This window comes from Mus pahari, chromosome 18 (genome assembly GCF_900095145.1).
Source record: "Mus pahari chromosome 18, PAHARI_EIJ_v1.1, whole genome shotgun sequence".
NCBI lineage: Eukaryota > Metazoa > Chordata > Mammalia > Rodentia > Muridae > Mus > Mus pahari.
The window spans coordinates 49932395-49951647 of record NC_034607.1 but is presented as its reverse complement, the minus strand read 5'-3'; the positions used below and the strand labels follow the sequence as shown (position 1 = coordinate 49951647).

At 45.6% G+C, this 19253-nt stretch overlaps 1 protein-coding gene across 4 annotated transcripts in view; it reads left to right on the top strand.

The window, feature by feature from the left end:
• The window catches only part of Thada (THADA armadillo repeat containing), a 294404-nt gene that overhangs the window by 207804 nt on the left and 67347 nt on the right, over nt 1–19253 (top strand). For all 4 annotated transcript variants that reach the window (XM_029531298.1, XM_029531301.1, XM_029531299.1 and 1 more), the window contains one exon: nt 15317–15411. In XM_029531298.1, the coding sequence (XP_029387158.1) occupies nt 15317–15411 (95 nt within the window). The remainder of the gene's footprint in view (nt 1–15316; nt 15412–19253) is intronic.

Here is a 19253-nt window from a genome sequence, read left to right as displayed (position 1 = left end):
GAGGGAGAGGGAGAGGGAGAGGAGAGGGAGAGGAGAGAGAGAGGAGAGGAGAGGAGAGGAGAGAGATTGGGTTCGTTGGTTTGTTTTGAGATTGGGCCTCATTATACAGTTCTTACTCTCCTGAAACTCACCAAGACCCACCTGCCTCTGCCTCCCAAGTGCGCTGGGATTAAAAGCATGTGCCACTATGATTGGCTTCATTGTTCTACTTTTTAATGTCCTAAATAACGTCCTAGTTAAAAATCTGTGTGTGACTATGTGTGTGTGGAGTCAGTCTGTAACTCTGGCCTTAGGTTTCATTCCTAAAAGTCGACTAAGTCTCTTGAGAAACATGGCAGTGTTACAGCTGCTGTACAGTATGAGTTCCTCGTCCCACAAGCAGTGCATGGAGACCTTGGCCAAAAGTTTAAGGGTTTTTAAAAGTTATTTTTGGAATGCCTATTTTGTACCAAGCTCTGGATGAAGCAATCAGTATATATGATTCCATGAGTTTATCTCAAAATGCTCTTGGTATTAGAAAATTAACTTTTCTGTGGAGACACACCCTGTGTATAACACTAGTTTAGTTTGGCATAAGTTCAGAGATAAGGCAAACAAGTATAGTTATGTTTTACCTCTAATGTTTTAACACAGTAACTGACACACTTTAACCTTTTGTTTCTGCTTCATAAGGACTTTTCCCTGGGCTTTCCAAGGGTACCACTAGGGCCTGTGTGTACTGTGTGCTCTGCCAGGCGTGCCAGGTAACAAACTAACAACTTGTTCAGATCCTGGTAGCAAGCTGTGTGTGCTTGCTTGCACATTCTGTCTTGCTCTCCTCCTCCTGGGAGAGTGGAGATGGTGATAGCTTTAATTTTTCTTTGAGACAGAGCCTTGCTCCTTAGCCTAGGCCAGCCACAGCCCTCCTACTGCTGGGATGACACTGGGACACTACCACTCGGGTTCTGGTTGTCGCTCTCAATAGAGCGTGCTTTGCATACATCACTGCTGTCCTCACCCAGCCACTTCTCCCATTAGGATCCCCACAGGAGACTGTGACTCCTGGTCTTGGCACTAACAAATGCCAGGTTGGCTGGTAGTAAGTTTTCATTCCAAACAATAGTTCCTGATGCTCAGGCTAGAATGCTAGAATCACCAGGGAAGATTTAAAACGTACCAGTGTCGACTCCCACCCTGAGAGACTCTGCAGTAGAAGTAAATGCCTTTGCCTTCCCAAGTCCACTGAAGCCAGGGACCCTCATGTGGTCATTGTCCCAGAAGGTCATGTTGCATTTTCATCTTTTAAGATGTGGCTTAAGTAGAGTAGACAGTACTCAGGTCACTTTGTCAGCCTTTTCTGGGCTAGGCCAGACTGTATTAAGCACTGCAACTATTTCTTAAAACCACAGAGCAGTGTAAAGAGGGCAACAAAACATGTTTTCAGGAAAGAAAACTCCTGGATTTGGGATTTTAAATATGGAAAACCCCATGAAGTCGGTGTAACCTCACTCCTCGGCCCTATGTGGAGAGATGTAACCCTCAGAGGTCAGGAGAATCCATCCATCCACACAGCTGAACAGGAGTGGCCCCCACTGAAAACTGCTACTATTTGTACTCAGCTGCCAAGTCCTTGTCAAGCTTTTTCCCAGACCTTACTGTCTCCATGTGTCCAGACACTGTTTGTCATGGGGGGACTTAGGACTTAGTGTCTAGAATAGAGCTTCTCAGAACATCTTCTCAGAAGTCACTAGTTAGACTGAAGGTAGGACCTAAGAACCTAAGTACTGGCCAGCTCCAGGTGAGACCTGATGTTGACCCTGAGACATAGTTCATAGTTTATGACCTTAGCAAAGGCTAAGACATCAGCCACTGTAGTTCTAGAACCCAGTTAGAAATGTTCTTCCCATGCCCATGGCCTCACTCTCCCTTGCTGGGCAGAAGCAGACTCAAGACTACCAAAGGCATTAGGCCTGCAGGCTCTCCCAATATCAGGCTGCATGGTACCAGGACACTGTGGAGAAGTTACATTTCTTGGTTCAGGCAGCCATCCCTGTGGCCTCAGGGCCTGTGGGGGGAACAGTGCTTTGTTGGCATGCAGTTGGATATTTGTCATTCTGTTAAATAAGTTTGATAGTCTGATGAAGAAAACAGGCTCTTGAGAATATAAGAATAGATCTCAAGGTTAGTAAGAAAGCAACCTTGGAAATGTGGAGGGGGGGGTGTTTGGGGGGTTGTTTGTTTCAGTAAAATGGTGTTGATGAAGGGAATAGGTATGGGAGAGCTTGTGTTTGCTGAAGAGCTACTCTAGGGGCCAACTCTAGTACTTGGCCCCTCAAGACAGCTCTGACTTGCAAACTGTGAACTGTAACAGGATCCACTTCCTATTCAGCTTCCTTTGAACACTCCTCCCACCCCTGTGTCTCCCTTCTTTACTAGTCCCCAGTAAGTTGAGTGCTGTTCCACTTGAGGGCCTATGGGTTTAAGGATGTGAGTAAAATGTGCTTATAGAGACACGGCTGGGGCTTGCTTCTGTGTGGCAATCCCAGGTCTTCCCCAGAGGTCTGTCGCCAGCTACAGAATCTGCTCTAAAAAAAAATTCCATTTGCTTCACAACAGCTGAAGACAGCATTTCTTTTCTAACCACCAGATTTATTCACACAAGACACTACACTGCCAGGGCAGAAAGACTGGGGCTTGGGTCTGATTCTGCTTTCCCATGGCCCCAGCCTCTCCCCAGTCTCCTATGTTCTGGACTGCTCTCCTCCACAGGAAGTAGCTCCCTCTTTTGCAGTGACCTGAGAAACAGTGTGGCTAAGCTCTCAGCCATGCTGCAGCTTGCTGTCCCACCTCCATTGCCACTGGCAGGAGTCCAGCCCAGAGGGGCTGCTGTAGTCGAGTGATCGTGGGGCATTGAAAGGCTATCATTTGTGGTCCCTGCCAAGACTAGAAGGCACACGAGTCTCGACAAGGCTGGATAGTCACGTAGCACACCTGGCCCTGGCAGTGGCTGCTTTCGTGTGGGGGTGGGCTGGGCTTGGTGCTTGCCTTCCCTTTTTCTCTTTTCTTCCCCCACCTCTCCTTTTTCTCCTCCCCCTCCCTTCTTTTGTCTAAAAGGTTTCCCCAGCAGTCCCTCTTCTCGACATCTGAGGGACAGACAGAGGGAGTGGGAATGTGACCACTGCTTTACTCTCAGTCAGACTCTGGGGAGAGGATACTCCCTAGGGCTTCTTCAGCCCTCTTCTTCAGTCCTCTTCTTCAGTCCTCTAACGCAGCCTGCTTGAGGTCACCTTCAACCTGGTGAAGAACTGATGGGACAGGTGGAATTGCTGTATTCTTAGACCCAAATTTCTTCCCTTTCAGACATCTCAGGAGTGTTTAAGGCCATGATACCTTGAAAGGAGATCCTGTTTGTATTTTTAAAACAACAAAAGTATGAAGTTACATTTCAACCCAAACCTGTGAAACAAGGTGCAAAACATTCCCTTTATTACATACTACTTTTGCAAATGCAACAAGGAGCAAGCTGTTTAAGAAGTGAAATTGGAAGTGTTTCTTGCTGACAGCTGGGCTTATGCAAGCTTAGTCAGGGCAAAGCAGTCAGATGCAATTAGAATGTTTAACTGAGCCCAGGTCCGGGTCCGATCGTCATACTGCAGTGGAAAATGAAAGGTAGTCCCTTCACACAGTTGTGTGCCAGACATTCAGTCCCCAACTGATGAAGCTTTGTGCTTTTTAAATACCGAAATCTGCAGCCTCACCCTGGAGTTAGTAATAAGCTTGTTTGAAGGCACAGAAATAACTATCTTCCTCCACTCAGTGCTGTTGATCTTGGGAGAGTGGGGTGGACTGTTGCTGTTAGAAGGTTTGCACAATATTGTCATTGTCTGACTTGCATTTTCATAATACTATGTAGAGCCCTAGTACAGTATTTTTTTTTTCCTTTTAATGTATATCAAGTTCTGTCTCTTAGATAAACCAGCATCTTCCTTGAGCCATTTCCAGTGAATTAAAACCAATTCCAGTTCACATACACTAGAGAACAATGTAGTAGGAAAATGAATGATACTTTTAGTGCATAGTGGGTGTGACCTTATAATTCCAGCACTCAGGAGGCTGGGGCAGAAGAATTGCTGCCAGTTCAACCTTGCCTAGGCAGCATAGGGAAACCCTGTCTCATCAGCCAAAATATAACATGGAAGATATTGTCTCTGTTTCAGAAACCACTCAGGGATACAAGGGAGATGGCCCAGTGGGTTAAGGCCACTTGTTATTCTTGCAGAGTACTTGGGTTTGGTTTCTAGCAACTAACAATTATTTGTAACTCCAGTCCCAGGAGATCTGGTCCTCTAAAGGCAGCAGGCATGCACATGGTATGCAGACATACATACAGACAAATACCCATATATATATAAAATAAAAAATAAATCTCTTAAAACAAACAAAAAACCAAGTCTGACCAAGACAAGAACAGATTAACCATAAGCAAGTAAGAGTTTAATGAGGGCTGAAATGAGTCACTATAGAGCTGAAATGGAAGCAATAAATGCGAGCTTGTAGGTTGAGGAATCAAGGAAGTGTTCCAGGGGAAAGAGACCTTCTTTACAGGCTAGGTGAGGTTTAATTGTTCGATAAGGCTAATGCTGTATGATTGCAGAATGAGAGAGGTTGTGTGGATACAGAACAGCCTTTGTTGATTAAGAAACAATATCTGCTCCTCATGCACCAAGGAACCTTAGTACAGAGCTCAGCATTGTGGTGAGCACTCTCAGCATATGGACTAGAGCCTCATTAGGGCCTCTGTTGTCATGGTCTGGTTATAATGCAGTTCAGTGTCATGAAACAGTTAACCAATAGTGGAGCTCAAATAGGTACATAAGGTAGTAGGTACAAAAGTACAGACAAAAAGGCTTTCTCAGGGAGCTGGATGTTTGAGATTAGCTTTAGAGCAGGAGTGTGGTTTGGCATACCACAAGTGATGGAAAAGAACCTGTCAGAATGGAACATCTGCATCACGCAGCATGAGCAGTGGGCTGATAGAACCAGAAGAGATGTTGTGCAAGATTGGGTAAGAGACCATATGGGGTGGCCCTTAAAGGAATTTGTACTTGGTCCACGGCTTTAGGAGACAATCACTGGTCTCAGGAAGACACTGGTGAGAGGCAGCTGCCTAGACTTGAAATCCAAATTTTCACACGCTCCCGCAGCAGTTTGCAGGTCACCAGTAGGAAATAGCATGGCTTGCATCTTTGTGTTTTGTTAAGAGGACCATAGAACCATGGAGTTTACACTTGGAAAGGGAATGTAAAGATTATCTCATCTGGTGAAATTCTTCCCTCAGAAAGAAGCTTTTGTGGACAATCAAGATGCTGGAGCTAACATAGTAGAGATGGTTAGTATAGTTCAGTCAGGGGCGAGGCCTGGGGACGACCTGTATGGCTTCCGTCCCACTGGAAGCACAGTGGACTAAAGAAGTACCCTGACTCCATGTTTCAAATAAATAAATAAATAAATAAATAAATATGCAGAAGAGATGATTGGCAAGGGATTGGGCAGCCATTGTAACAGACATGTGGTCCCCCAGAAGATGGCTCCACTTGGGGAGAAAGTAAAAAATCTGATTTGCCTTTTGCCCTGCCTCCTGCTGCCTGATCATCCTTGTAGAAGATCCTGTAAGCCTGCACTGTTCCCAGGCCTCTTGCAGAAGCCGCTCTCCTATACAGGACCCAGCTCTAGACTTTGCCATCAAAGGCTGCTGTTCTAGACCTCTTCCTGAGAGGCCCGCTCCAGCAGGCTGCTGCGGCTTCTCTGCCAAGCAGAGTGTAGATTCTGGTGTGTGAGTAAGTTAGTTCTCCGGTCACTCAGCTGTCCTGTAGTAGTGCTCTTTTAGAGGTAGTACCTCTGGAGTCAGTAACTCTGATCAGACTTTAGGGCAATACGTCCCTTCCCTGCCTCATTATTGAGCTGATTGGGCCCTGGTAACCCAAATGCCCTGTGTGGCCAGGGTTTAGCCCTCTTCCAGGAAGACTTGTAGGGAAAGGGCTGGTGTGTGCGTGGATAAGGGAGCAGTATGGAAGAGGCCCGCCCTGCCTCGCTGCACTGCACTCCTCCCTGCCCTCCCTCAACTACTTGTGGTGCCTAGGCCTCGACAGTGATCGCAGCGGCCTGCAAGGCTCTGGAAACACCTTCCTGTGCAGGCTCAGAGACTCATTACTCTGAGCATGAAGAGCCCTCAGCAGCCCACAGCCTGTGTTCTGAGGAGGGCCTACTTCTTGAGGTAGTTTAACAGGAAGCCTCAAGCCTGGGGCTTGGGGAGAGCATACTATAGTAAGATCAGGAGAAGTACTGCCAGGCAGTCCCTGAAGCCCACTAGTGTGGCCTGTCCCATCCCATCCACAGGCCCCATTTTTATCTTCAGAGCTGAAAGCTCTAAAGTTAGGATAAGCCTGTGTGGTGTCTCAAACCTCTGATCCCAGCACTTGGGAGGCAGAGGCAGGGAGAGCTCTATGAGTTTGAGGCCAGCCTGGTCTACAGAGGGAATTCCAGGCCATGCAGAACTCATATTGGAAGGAAGGAAGGAAGGAAGGAAGGAAGGAAGGAAGGAAGGAAGGAAGGAAGGAAGGAAGGAAGGAAGGAAGGAAGGAAGGAAGGAAGGAAGGAAGGAAGGAAGGAAGGAAAGAAAGAAAAATGGAGAAGGCTAGAAAAGACATAGTAATAATAGCTTTGCAATGTGAAAGAGCCAAGCACATGAGAGGGGTATTTATGGTCTAATAGCTTAGGCTATGTTAGCATTGTCAGGCATGCTGGAAAGAGGCCCAACACTGGCATGTGTGGGTGCACACCAGCATGCCCTTTATGCTTGGCACACTGTCTCTCTTCAGAAGTTGTGTTTGAAACATAAATACAATGTGTTTGTCTGGAAAACCTTGACTCTATTCTTGGCTTTGCCCTGATTTGGGGGAGGTCACTTGAGCTCTATAAACAGTGTTGTTGATTCTGAAAAATGGAAAAATAATGTCTATGTTTCTTAGTAAAAAGATAAAATTAAAGAAAAATATTTTTAAAGATAACCTTTTCATAAAATGTGGTATACTGTTCTTCCATTGCTCTTATTGCTGGAACTGAGGCCCAAGCCTATACCTTGCCAACTTCACATGACCATAGTTTGTCAGACATGCGATAAGAAATTCTCCCCATGATACATCCAGACTTGTCATTCAGCATCCAGAAGTTGCCATTTTCCTTGCTTGCTTACCTTTGTCTGCTGCTGGAAAGTGAGCTGGAAGAATAGAGGCTCTGTTCACATCCTATAGCATAATCAATGCTAGGTAGAATAGAGGCTCTGTTCACATCCTATAGCATAATCAGTACTAGGTAGAATAGAGGCTCTATTTGCATCCTATAGCATAATCAATGCTAGGTAGAATAGAGGCTCTGTTCGCATCCTATAGCATAATCAGTGCTAGGTAGCCTCCATGACCAAACTACAAAGAAGGTTTTCTTAGATACTACTTATTTCCCATAATTCCCAGCTCATAGCTTATTAAGTTATTAACCAGCAATTTCTCTGGCAGCATATTAAACTTTACTTTTAAAAAAAGTCACAGAGGGAGGGAAACATGCATCTCTCATAAAACCATTTCCCAGACTTTGAACAAATCCCAAAACCCACACAAGGTCTCCTTTTCATCATTCTCTGCACACAGCTTGAATAGTAGTGCATTAATAAGAAAAAGGTGCTTAATAGAAGGATGGAAAAACACAAAAGACGCTGGGAGTCCAGGGGCTCCCTAAGGACCCTCTGAGCAGACCAGGTGAGCCTTCATGCAGCAACAGGGGAAGTCATGGCTTGAGATTGCAGGAGTCCCCTTGTGTGTGGCGGAAGGGAAGCAGAACAGGCTTGCTTTCAGACCTGCCTTGAGAAGAGGCCCCCCCGTGCCTTCCACAGACTGTAGGTCGGCCTGTGCTGTGCTTCCCCAGGACTGGCCAAAGGGTAAAGGCCTCAGCTCTTCTGAATCCTCCCCTCTCAGAGAAAAGCTGTTCCCCCTGGAGCCATGGAGGGATAGTTACTGGGCCTTTGTTACTTTTCCAGACACTTCCAACTTAGGGTCAAATAGCCCTAAAGACTGGCCCATACCAAAACAGGGCACTGGGGAAAGGCTTCATTTTAAGAGCCCAAGAAGGAGGGCTACATGGCAGTTTCTCCATTTGGGGTATGTGCACTAGTGGGTTTAGTTGCAGTAATCACCCAGCCCACCAGCACCAGCCCCTTATGAGGACAAGGTAATCTCAGACTAGGTAGCCTGCCAACCCCACATGTTGCTGCCAGCTGGCTTGCCTGCAGCTCTGAATCCTAGCTGGTACTGTGGAGGGAAATAGCTTGTTTAAAATTACATATTCTGCAATTCATGACCATTTGGCATCGTGGCTTAAACAAATCTCCATTTGTTTCTCCAAGAATGCCATATGCTGGTTAGTTGCCCAGGCTGTGGTAAAATGGACCTCAGAATGGGAGCAGGAGCTTCTCTATTTAATTTACACTTCCACGTTTACATGGCTTAATGTGGTCTGCATCAAAGGAAGACCTCCTACATCCTAGCCACAGCAGCTCTGTAGGCAAACACGAGCTCTGTGGACAGCCTCCACAACCATGCTGAGCTGCTGAGATTGCTAAGAGGGACAGTCGGGAAACCCAGGGACTGTCAGCAGAGCGTTGGCGAGCACAGCAGCTCCTCTGAGGCTGGTCAGGAAAGGCATCCCTAGAAGACAAGCTTGCAAATAAAGGGCCCAGCACAGCAGCCAAGGGTCACGAGCCCAGTCACAACAGGGTGTGCAGACATTATGTACAAATGGGCCCCTTCTCTGCCATTTTCTGGCCTCCTCTCCTTCCTCCTGCACCTTCTCTGTCCACCTTCCTTCTTCCCTGATCTGATGGCCATTTTTGTTCTTCCCTGCTACTCCTCCCGGTGAGCACAGCCCCTGCGTGGGCCTGCTGAAGGCCGGAGCTCCTTCTCGCTTTCAGCCAGAAGCTCCTATTCTTTGCTGGCTTCTTTGATCTACAGTTTGAAGTACCCAGACCAGGAGGAGCCCTTGCTGCGACTCAAGATCCCATTATTCAGACATGTCAGCTATAACTGATGTATGTCTGGCACCTCCTCCTTTTTCCTCCGGCTAACTCAATGACTTTCCATGTCTCCAGCCCCCTCCTCCTTCAGGACATTCCTTTTCATTGCTCTTTGGGTTTGTTTTTTCCCTTCCTTCTCTCTAATCTTGCTGCAGGATACCCCTGTAGTATTCAGTAGACCTTAGCCTTGGGTCTACCCAGAGCTTGGGGAATAGTTCCTTGGGGAGTCCAGATAAGGTTTCCTGATTTAAATGCCAACACCAGGAGCATATAGCCGAACAGTTGTTTCCAGCCCTCTCTGAATATAACGGTGGATTCTTATGGAAGAGTTTGCTGTTGCATATACAAAGTGGATTGTCTCCGATAGAGTCCCTGTGGGTTCACAGTATTTCGTGGACATCCGGGTCTTTCAGTGTGATTTGAGCTGATGGGATGATCCACAGGAACTTCGGCCCTTTAGGCTTCAGAGCACTTTACAATTCATCAGCTCTAAGATCTGGCCCCTGTTCATCCTTCCCGCAGCACTCCCTTCTGGGTCTGCTCCTCATCTCTCAACTCTACATTCTCTAGAGATGCTGTGGACCTAAGTTTCCAGGTGTACCACTTCCTCTGCTGGGGTCTGTGCCGGCCTGCTGTCCAGACTCCTCACCAGGTCAATCTCCTCTCTCCTAGCAGACTTCATATTCGTCTCTTGGTCCGTCTTTCATGCCCCCATCCTATGAGAGAGTCTGTATGTTTCTCCCACTAAACTAATATCTTTCAAGTATTTGTTTTGTTGTAAATAGACAAAAAAATAGCATAACCCCCCCAAAAAAACCTTTTACATGGTGGCCAATAAATATGTGTGCATCTATGTACATGCATACACACAGATACACTAGACACATGCTGACTTGGAGAAATCTAGTATGACTTGAAATTGTGAATAATAGCTAATAATTTGCCCACTCACCTCTTAAAACCTGCAGCAGATTCTGGGAGGCAGAACCAGGAGAACTACAACAAGCTCAAGGCCAGCCTGGTCTACATAGCAAGTTCCATGCCAGGCAGAGTTATAAACGTGGTGGCACACACCTTTAATCCCAGCCCTTGGGAAGCAGAGGCAGAGGAGCTCTGTGAGTTCAAGACCAGCCTTGTCTACAGAGTTGTAGGACAGCCAGGGCTACACAGAGAAACTCTGTCTCGAAAACAAACAAAAAAGCTCCCCCCCCAACCCCCCTAGGGAATCCAATTCAGTTTCTTAAGACTCAGCAGGTTTGATTTCAGAAATGTTAGCTTTCAGCGTACTCATAACCTCACTGACACCATTCATTCAGTGCAGTGGAAGGTGTGTCTTTACCTAGAAAAAGAATTTAAAAGTTACATATTCAGATATTTTACTTAAAACTGTTATATTTCATTAATTATTTCTTATTTAAAGAAAGATTAATCATTCTGTGCAAAAATGTTTTGGAAACCCTATATCTAAGGTACTGAAACTTGTAGAATACTCTTGGCGTTTACTGTCTCTTCTCTTCTCTTCTCTCTCTCTCTCTCTCTCTCTCTCTCTCCCCCCCCCCCCCCCGACCTCTTTCCTGTCTCCGTCCTGTCTCTTTCATGGGCTATGTTCCANGTACTGAAACTTGTAGAATACTCTTGGCGTTTACTGTCTCTTCTCTTCTCTTCTCTCTCTCTCTCTCTCTCTCTCTCTCTCTCTCTCTCTCTCCCCCCCCCCCGACCTCTTTCCTGTCTCCGTCCTGTCTCTTTCATGGGCTATGTTCCACCAGTTTACTTCATAACTGATGACGTGGTCCATATACGCTGCAGTCCTTGAGGGCAGTGACTGTGTCATGTCCATCTTTCCAGACCCTAGCACTCTTCCTGGTATCTAGTAACTTCTGAGTAGATGTCTTCTGAATGAATAGGCCTCAGTTAAAACAAATCGGCAGCCTCTGGGATTCCGGAAGGGCCAAGAGAGGTAAATAATTTATCACAGGCTTCCCAAGAGCTCCTGCCATCCTCTAAACACTGGGACCATTGTGGATATGTCCTGCCTTCCATCTCCAGCCCCCAGCTTCTAGGACAGAGGGCAGAAGATGTAATGGAGTTCAGAAATTTCCCAAGGCAAAGGCATACTCACCAGGTTCTCTGGTGGCTGTTTGTAAAAAGACAAGTGAGTTTTAGAAAGAGTAGTGGAAGAAAAGCAAGGTTCTCAAAGAGCCTTTATTTCATCTCGTATATAAACGTAGTCCTCGTGCCTGACTCCTGTACCTTCTAACACTACTATTCTGCTGGGTTTAGCCCATCTGTTGGATCCTGACAAGTTCTGATTTTTTTTCAAACACTATAAATCTTCATTAGACGATGCCCATGCCAGGATTTTTTTCATTTGGATGAAAAAAAAAAAAAAATCCCAGCTCCCCCCACCCCTAAACCGTGTGGCTTGTTTCCTGTCCAGCTGGCTTGCTGCTCCTTGGGGTTTTATTCCCCTCATCAAAGAGGCTTGGACAGACCAAGAACAAACCTCTGACTCACCCTGCACTCACACACACTGTATCCAAGTCAGAGTGAGTGAGAGAGAAAAGGTATTTTCCTGACTGAGAAGCCAGGTGAGACTCAACTCTCTTGACTCTACAGGGACCTGTTATATGGCTGTTCTGGAGGGTGGAGCCATGAATGGTGAGCTTCAGCCAGAATCACTCTCTCACATCCTCAGAACCAGCATGGGCTGTGTTGTGACCACAAGTCTCTGTTCATGGGATCTGAAGTGGCAGTGTGTTAAGGAGCCTTCATAGTTTTGATTGCAACAAGCTGGCCCAGAGCCTCACAGTTATGGAGAAGCCAGAGCGATCTGTCTCTGCAGTGATCCAGGAAGCCAGCACACTTGGCAGCCAGTGTATGCTTACAAAATATGGGGGGGGGGGGGTCTGTTCATTTAGAAATGTTTAAAAGGATGCTAGCTGCTGCATGCAGCACTTGGGAAGCCCAGGCAGAAGGATCACTGCAAGTTCAGGACAGCCTGAGCTAAGTAATGAACCTTGACTTAAAAAATCAGCAGGTTTTACAGTGGCATGGATCTATCTATATTTGGGAGGTGGAAGCAAGAGACTCAGGAGTTCAAAGATATCCTCTGATACATAAGAAGTTCAAGGCCAGCCTGGGCTATATGACACCCTATCAATAATAGTAATGGTGGTAATAATAATAATAATAATAATAATATAAAAAGACATTAACATTAAAAAAATCTCATTGTAAAAACCTATTATTCACTGAGTTTTAAAAGCAAACCAGTTTACCATAAGCTTGTCCAGAAAACACTCAGGCAAGAGGCTATGACTGCAATGCCACATAGTATGTGGGAGCCAGCAATAACTTTTAGGACATTAAGGTCACCCATTTGAAACAACACATTTGCTTTCCCACATATGCCATGTGTTATCATATCTCAAAGTGCCCTCTGGTCAACTTGTCCATCTAAATTCTTCCCATCTTCCCCTGCCCACACTCATATATGAGAACTAAGACTGTAGCTCAGTGGTAGGACACTTGTCTCTTGCGCTTGACATCCTAGGTTCAATCCTCAGTCCAGCCCCAAAAGACAAGACAAAATAAAACAGCAGAGTGCGCTGATGTTCTTATAGGCCGTTGCCATTTCTCCTGTGTACTCTGGTATGTTTCCTCTTTACTCGTTGGGTCTTGTCTAGGGATCTCTGCTGTCCCTGTGTCACTAGGCAGACTTCTCAGAAGCCCGATACCATTCTGTTTGTCTCTTCTCCCCAGACCTAGCACAAAGCTCCCAGGGCCATTTGCTCAGCCCTGTGGTTCAGTGAGTTTCTATCCAAAGCTAGCTGCCTATTTTCTGCTCAGCCCTGTGGTTCAGTGACTCTGTCCAAGGCTAGCTGCCTGTTTTCTGACTTTATTCCCCAGTAGTCTTTTAGCAGGATGGCCCCAGCTGTTAAACACTGATGTGATTGTAGAAGGAAGAATAACAAGAAATTGTGACTGAGAAACTGGAGGGAAACAAGATACAGGCAAAGGTGGGCAAGATTAGGAAGGAAAGACAAGGGTCTGGGGTGGTGTTTGGTTAGTTGGTAGAAGGCTTGTAAGGATCTGAATTCAGATCCTAGAACCCATGTAAAAGCCAGACATGGCGGGGCATGCGTGTAATCCCTGTGATGTGGAAGCAGAGACAGGGGGATCCCTATGATTTGCTGACCAGGTGGTCGAGCTCAGGGTCAGTGAGTACCCATCTCAGATCACGTTAGAGAGCCAAAGGGATGGCTTGAGGGTAAAAATTAACTGCACGAGCCTGGTGGCCAGTGTTTAATTCCAAGAACCCACAGAGGGGGAAGGAAAAACAAATTTAAAAAACAAACAAACAAACAAAAATCTAAAAAAGAAAAAAAAAAACCTCTACAGAGTTGTCCTCTGACCTCATTGTTTGTACTATGGCATGTGTGCACAGCACACATATGAGCAACACACACACAATAATACTTTTTTAAATTTCTTAAATGAAAATAAGGGGAACTGGAGAAATGGCAGAGGGGGAAAGGCATTGCTGCCAAGGCTGATGGCCTCAGTTAGAGGTCTGGAACCCAGATGGTGGAAGGAGAGAGACAAATGAACTCTGATCACCCCCATGTCGCACAGACACGGTTCTTAGAAGTTGAAGGTACAGAAGTAGTTGAGAAAGATGCCTGGAAAGAACCTTTTCTGCACACACAGGTAGATTACAGGTGTGCACCACCACACATGGTGATGGTGCGCCTTCATGTTAGAGTATGGCAGCTGGAGGATGTGTGCAGCTCAGAATGATGGAAGCAGACTGTAGGGAACCAGCAGACCTGCACATGTATAGCCACAGCACCAGGCTGTCCTGAATCCTAGGTCAGAAGTTAAACCTTCCTGAGATTTCTCTACCTGCCAGGCCTTGGATGCCATTTCCAGTGGACTCTGACACCTTAATGTCTCAGTGTCTCACAGGGAGGCAGTAAGGTCAGTGCTGTTACAGAGCAGCAGTCCGCTCAGGTCAGCGGTAACAAGTGGCAAAAGCTGTGTCAGACCCCACTGGGCCAGGTCCTTAGCACACCAAATCTAGGCCTATGTAGTCTCAGGCTGAACTGGGACTCAGAGCCAGGGCTCCTCAAGCACTGTCCTAAAAAGAAAATCGAAGCTGCTTGCCTATGGATCTGCCTTACAGGTCCAAGGTTAAAATGAGCCAGTCTTTGAAAAAAGGAAACATCTCATGCATTAGGAGGACCCCAGCTCCGGTGCGTGTTGATCTGTTCTCGTTCAGTGACCGTTTTCACTTGGTAGGTGGTGTCTTTTAAATGCCTGGCTTCATAACCGGTGACTGCCATCATGCCATTTTCTCCAGCTCAGAGGAGAATACTACATCTTCATAACGCTTTCTCCCTGTTTTCAAGTCAGTAGGATAGATGCTGAAGTCTTAGGTTATCGGAGCATGGCAGGGCAGAGTTTTGTCTTCTTGGTCCTCACACGCCGTGCTGATTTGAGTAAGAGTGGCCCGTAGGCTCTTGTATTTGAATGCCTAGTTGTGTGAGGAGGATTACAACCATAGGAGACAAGGCTTTGTTGAAGTAGGTGTGACCTGGTTGGAGACAGTGTGTCACTGGCGGTGGGCTTTGAGGTTGTAAAAGCCCACACAGGGCCTGGATCAGGATGGAAAGGTCTCATACACCGTGCCCGAGTGCTTCCATGGCCCCTTCCATGACCGTGATGGACTAGTCCTCAGAAGCTATAAGCAAGCCTCCAATTAAATTCTTTCTTTGGGGGCTGCAGAGATGACTCAGCAGTTAGGAGCATTGACTGTTTTTCCAGAGATCCTGAGTTCAATTCCCAGCACCCACATGGTGGCTCACAACCATCTGTAAAGGGATTCCAAGCCCTATTCTGTTGTGTATGAAGACAGCGACAGCAACAGTGTACTCGCATACATAAAATAAAAATACATCTTTTAAAAAATGTTTTCTTTTATGAGTTGCCTTGGTCATGGCGTCTCTCCACAGCAGTGGAACAGTGACTGTGACTGAGCCTCTGTCACAGGCTTGGGGACTCGTTCTGTTACAGATCGCTCATTTCTCCCTACCTACAGTAGTCCATCGGTTTTTTAGAATAATGTAGCTGCCTAAGTACATGCTTAGTAGAAAACACCTATTTTTCCCCTCCACAAGGCCCAAGCGGTTAACTCTCTATTCTTTACTTCTCTAGGCAAAATCCATGCTTGGTGACCAGAGCTGTATATATTGATATTCTCTTCCTGCTGACTGACTGCCTGGACAGGCCTGAGGAAGGCAAGCAGACAGGTATGACTGGCAGTTCTACCTCGGAACATTGCCTCACCCACAGCTAAGTGTGTAAGACTGACCAATAGACTCTATGTGGCTCTGTCCTAGAAGTCTCAAGGAAATCTGCCCTTGTTTGATTGGAATTTTACCATCAAATATGTTCTGTTTGGTCATCCAAAAAAAGAGTGTGAATCCAATTCACATACCCTCTATGTTCTCAAGACCTTGACCTTTTGCTGTTCTGTGCTTTTCTTTGAAAATGTCATTTTCTGTAACAGTTCATCTTGTTCCATCCTATAGAGATAGCTGAACTGGCTCGTCTATTGGTGGATATTTGAGCCCCTGTTCTCAATCTATCCTTCACCAGTTCATGTAAGAGTTTCTCCCTCAGGCTCTGACTTCATACATGTCTCTAGGCCATGTGTGTATCTGATTATAGATCCATATGTAATTGTTCTATATGATTCACAAAGTGAATTAAAGAGAGAAGGATGTCCCAAATAAAAATAATTTGATATGTTCATATAAGAAAGAGGCTTCAGAAAGTGCAATACATGAGTTCCAGGCCACAGACTGAAATGCATTTTCACCCATGCAACTGGAATGCAGGGTAATGAGCCTGCAACTGGCTCGAGCCTCTCCTAATTGATTAGACCTGTCTAAGGAGGCTGCACATGTAAAGTCAGATTCTGAGTACACGCAGGCCAGCCTTCTCTCGCTGGAATTTAGCCTAACCATGAGTCGTTACCTTCAGTAAATATGTCCAGGCTGTCAAAGTCCAGCTCTAAGTGGAGCTCTGTTACCAAATTCAAACCAATTTAAAGTATTTGTGGAAAGGGCATTGAAATGTCTCACCCAGATTAATGTGTATTATTAGCTCACAGAGCCCTTGTGGCCATGCAGAGGTAATCAGAACACATAATCCTCTCCACATCCAGTAGTATAAGATCATGTTGCTTTATGGGAGACATATCCTGGTTTTAGCCAGGCATTGTGTCCCATACCTGTAATATCAGCACTAGAGAGGTAGAGACAGGAAGATGAGGAGTTCAAGGCTATCCTCAGCTACTCATTGAGTTCTAAGCCAGCCTATGTTACATCCTGTCTCAAAAAAAAGAGAGAGAGAAAAAAAAGCTCACATTCTAACTTGTACCTTTCATCTCAACATTGTTATGAATATTGTCCCACTTATATCCTTTAGACTGTCCAGGTCTGTGTAATAAAATATAGGTCATTCTAGCTGTAAGGAGCCTCTCTGTGGCGTCCACTTCAGTTTACACTTGAGTTAACTGGAGTCCAGAGATTATAGAAAAAACAAAAAGCCAGATGCTAACAAGTAAGCTGTTCTAGACTCTTACCTTCCGTATCTCCTCCTCAGATTCCACATCTGCAGATGTGTCTGAAAGGTCTGCTTACAGCCTCCTCAGTGGGTTCTATTCATATGGAGCCCTGTTTTTTAAACTCAAGCCACTCAAAATACTTCATAGGGGCCAAGGATATGTGCAGCCACCTCACCCAGATATGTGTTGTGTTTAGTCTGGTACACAAGGGTCAGTCCTTGGATGTTGTAATGTGTACCTTTGCTTCCCCACTTCGTTCTCATCCTTTGTTTATGAACTCCATGAAGATGGATTTGGGGACTTTTTAATCATTCTATCCTCCGAACTCAGAACTCTTACCATCAGTAAGAGCATATGTCCCAGTTAAATGACATCACATACTGTCTTCAGTATCTCCCTTGCACACATCACTCTTCTTAGCATCCTCTATGGAGAAGACTTGGTGGGAACACAGCATGCTTCTCTTTCTCTAGTGTGACAGTCAAAGCTCTAAGTGTGCTGTACTTGTACTGCCCAGTGAGGTAGAAACTAGCTCGGGTGGCACATGAGCATGTGATGTATGTAGCTGCTCTAAAGTGAGATGTTCTGTAAATATAAAATGTACAGCAGATTTCACAGAATTCCAGGACTAGGGAGGCCAAGTCAGATTTAAGCCCAGCCTGGGCTACCTATCACAACAGGTCTATGACACACCTAGGAACAGGGCTGATAAGTAGAGAGGATAGGCACTTGCTGCCAACCTTGACAACCTGTGACTGATCCCCAGATCCCACGTGCTGGAAGCAGAGAACCAGCCTCTGAAAGTTGTCTTCTCACCTTCATAAACTTGCCATGGCAACTCATTCTCACACACACATACACAAGTAAGTCATTAAAATAGAGTTCAGGTGTTAAAACAAGAATTTTTCAGCTGGACAGTGGTGGCGCACGCCTTTAATCCCAGCACTTGAGAGGCAGAGGCAGGCAGATTTCTGAGTTCGAGGCCAGCCTGGACTACAGAATGAGTTCCAGGCCAGCCAGGGCTACACAGAGAAACCCTGTCTCGAAAAACCAAAAAAAAAAAAAAAAACAAAAAAAACCAAAAAAAAAGATTTTTTTTTTCTAAAAAATGTTATGCTGATTATTTGTTGGAAAGGTAATATTTTTGACATCATTACATTTTTAAATTTATTATTAAAACTAATTTCATGAGTTTCTTCCACTTCTTAGTCAAAATGTAAGGAATTCTGGGTATAGCCTAGTGACACATTACATACCCAGCATGTGCAAAGTCCCAGAGTAACCACAATCCCAGTAACCACAAAACAATTCAGACGCAAGGACCACAGCAAGTATAATGACTCACAGCTGCAATCAAGGGTCCGTGAAATCCGAACTGGGGAATTGCTGCAGTTTAAGGCCAGCCTGGTCTACATAGCAAGTTCCAGGCCAGCCAAGGCTGTATGGTAAGACCTTGTCTCAAAAGAAAAAAGAAAAGAATGTTTTACTACTAAAATAGGACGGAGGGAGGTCAGAAAGAAGACAAAGCTATCCCGGGATACACGTGCTTAACCTTGTCATGGGACAGTGCAAAGAGGGAAGGCAGGAGTCCAGAGTTTGAAATTCCATACATAAGCCATAAAAGACATGATGTCTGTGTGTATCATGCGCGTGCACGTGTGTGATATGTGTGTGTGTGTGTGTGTGTGTGTGTGTGTGTGTGTGAATGCTATAGTCATAGAATGTATTCATGTAACTGTCATAGCTCATTTCCCTCCTGGGTCTCTAGAACTAACCAAATACCAAACAAAACAGTATTCAGAATGGCTCACTGTCTGGGTAAAAGCAGTGACCTTGCAGTAGTGACGTCCGCTTCTGTGTTCATGGATTGTTTGCAGCTCCAGCAGCATCCGAGCACTTGGTAAACCTGCCACCGAGTAAGTGGTCCCTTACTAGACTGCAGATTCAGTATGTCCCGGGATCCTGTCATCATATCAGGTTCCTCTTGTAGGCTTCCGGAAGGATGACGCATGGCTTGGGTTCTGTGTAGCCTAACTAAGCACTGTAATATAGCAGGCCTCATGAAACGGGGTGTTATTAACTGATGGATTGAAATGCAGTTTTCATCGGTTTTTAAAATAATCTACTGTTGTCAGGATACAATCTTGCCAGATGTGGTGGAACATCTTGTAATCCTAGCACTTGGGAAGTCGAGGCAGAAGTTCAAGGTTATCCTCAGCTACATAATATGTGTGAGGCAACCTGAGCTACACAGACCCTGTCTCAAGCCTCCTCCCAAAAGGTTCAGCCTTATTTAATTCATCAATCTGATGTGAATTGGTGCCCTGAATTCAATTGTGTTGTTTATATATTTATACATGACTATAGCCGTGTATATATGTGCCTGTAGTATTATCTCACAAAACTCATAAGTACGCCACGGAGACTTTGAGGCCTGATCCCAGACTTGAATCCTCCTTCTGCCCGCCTGCCTTTCTCTCTCTCTCTCTCTCTCTCTCTCTCTCTCTCTCTCTCTCTCTC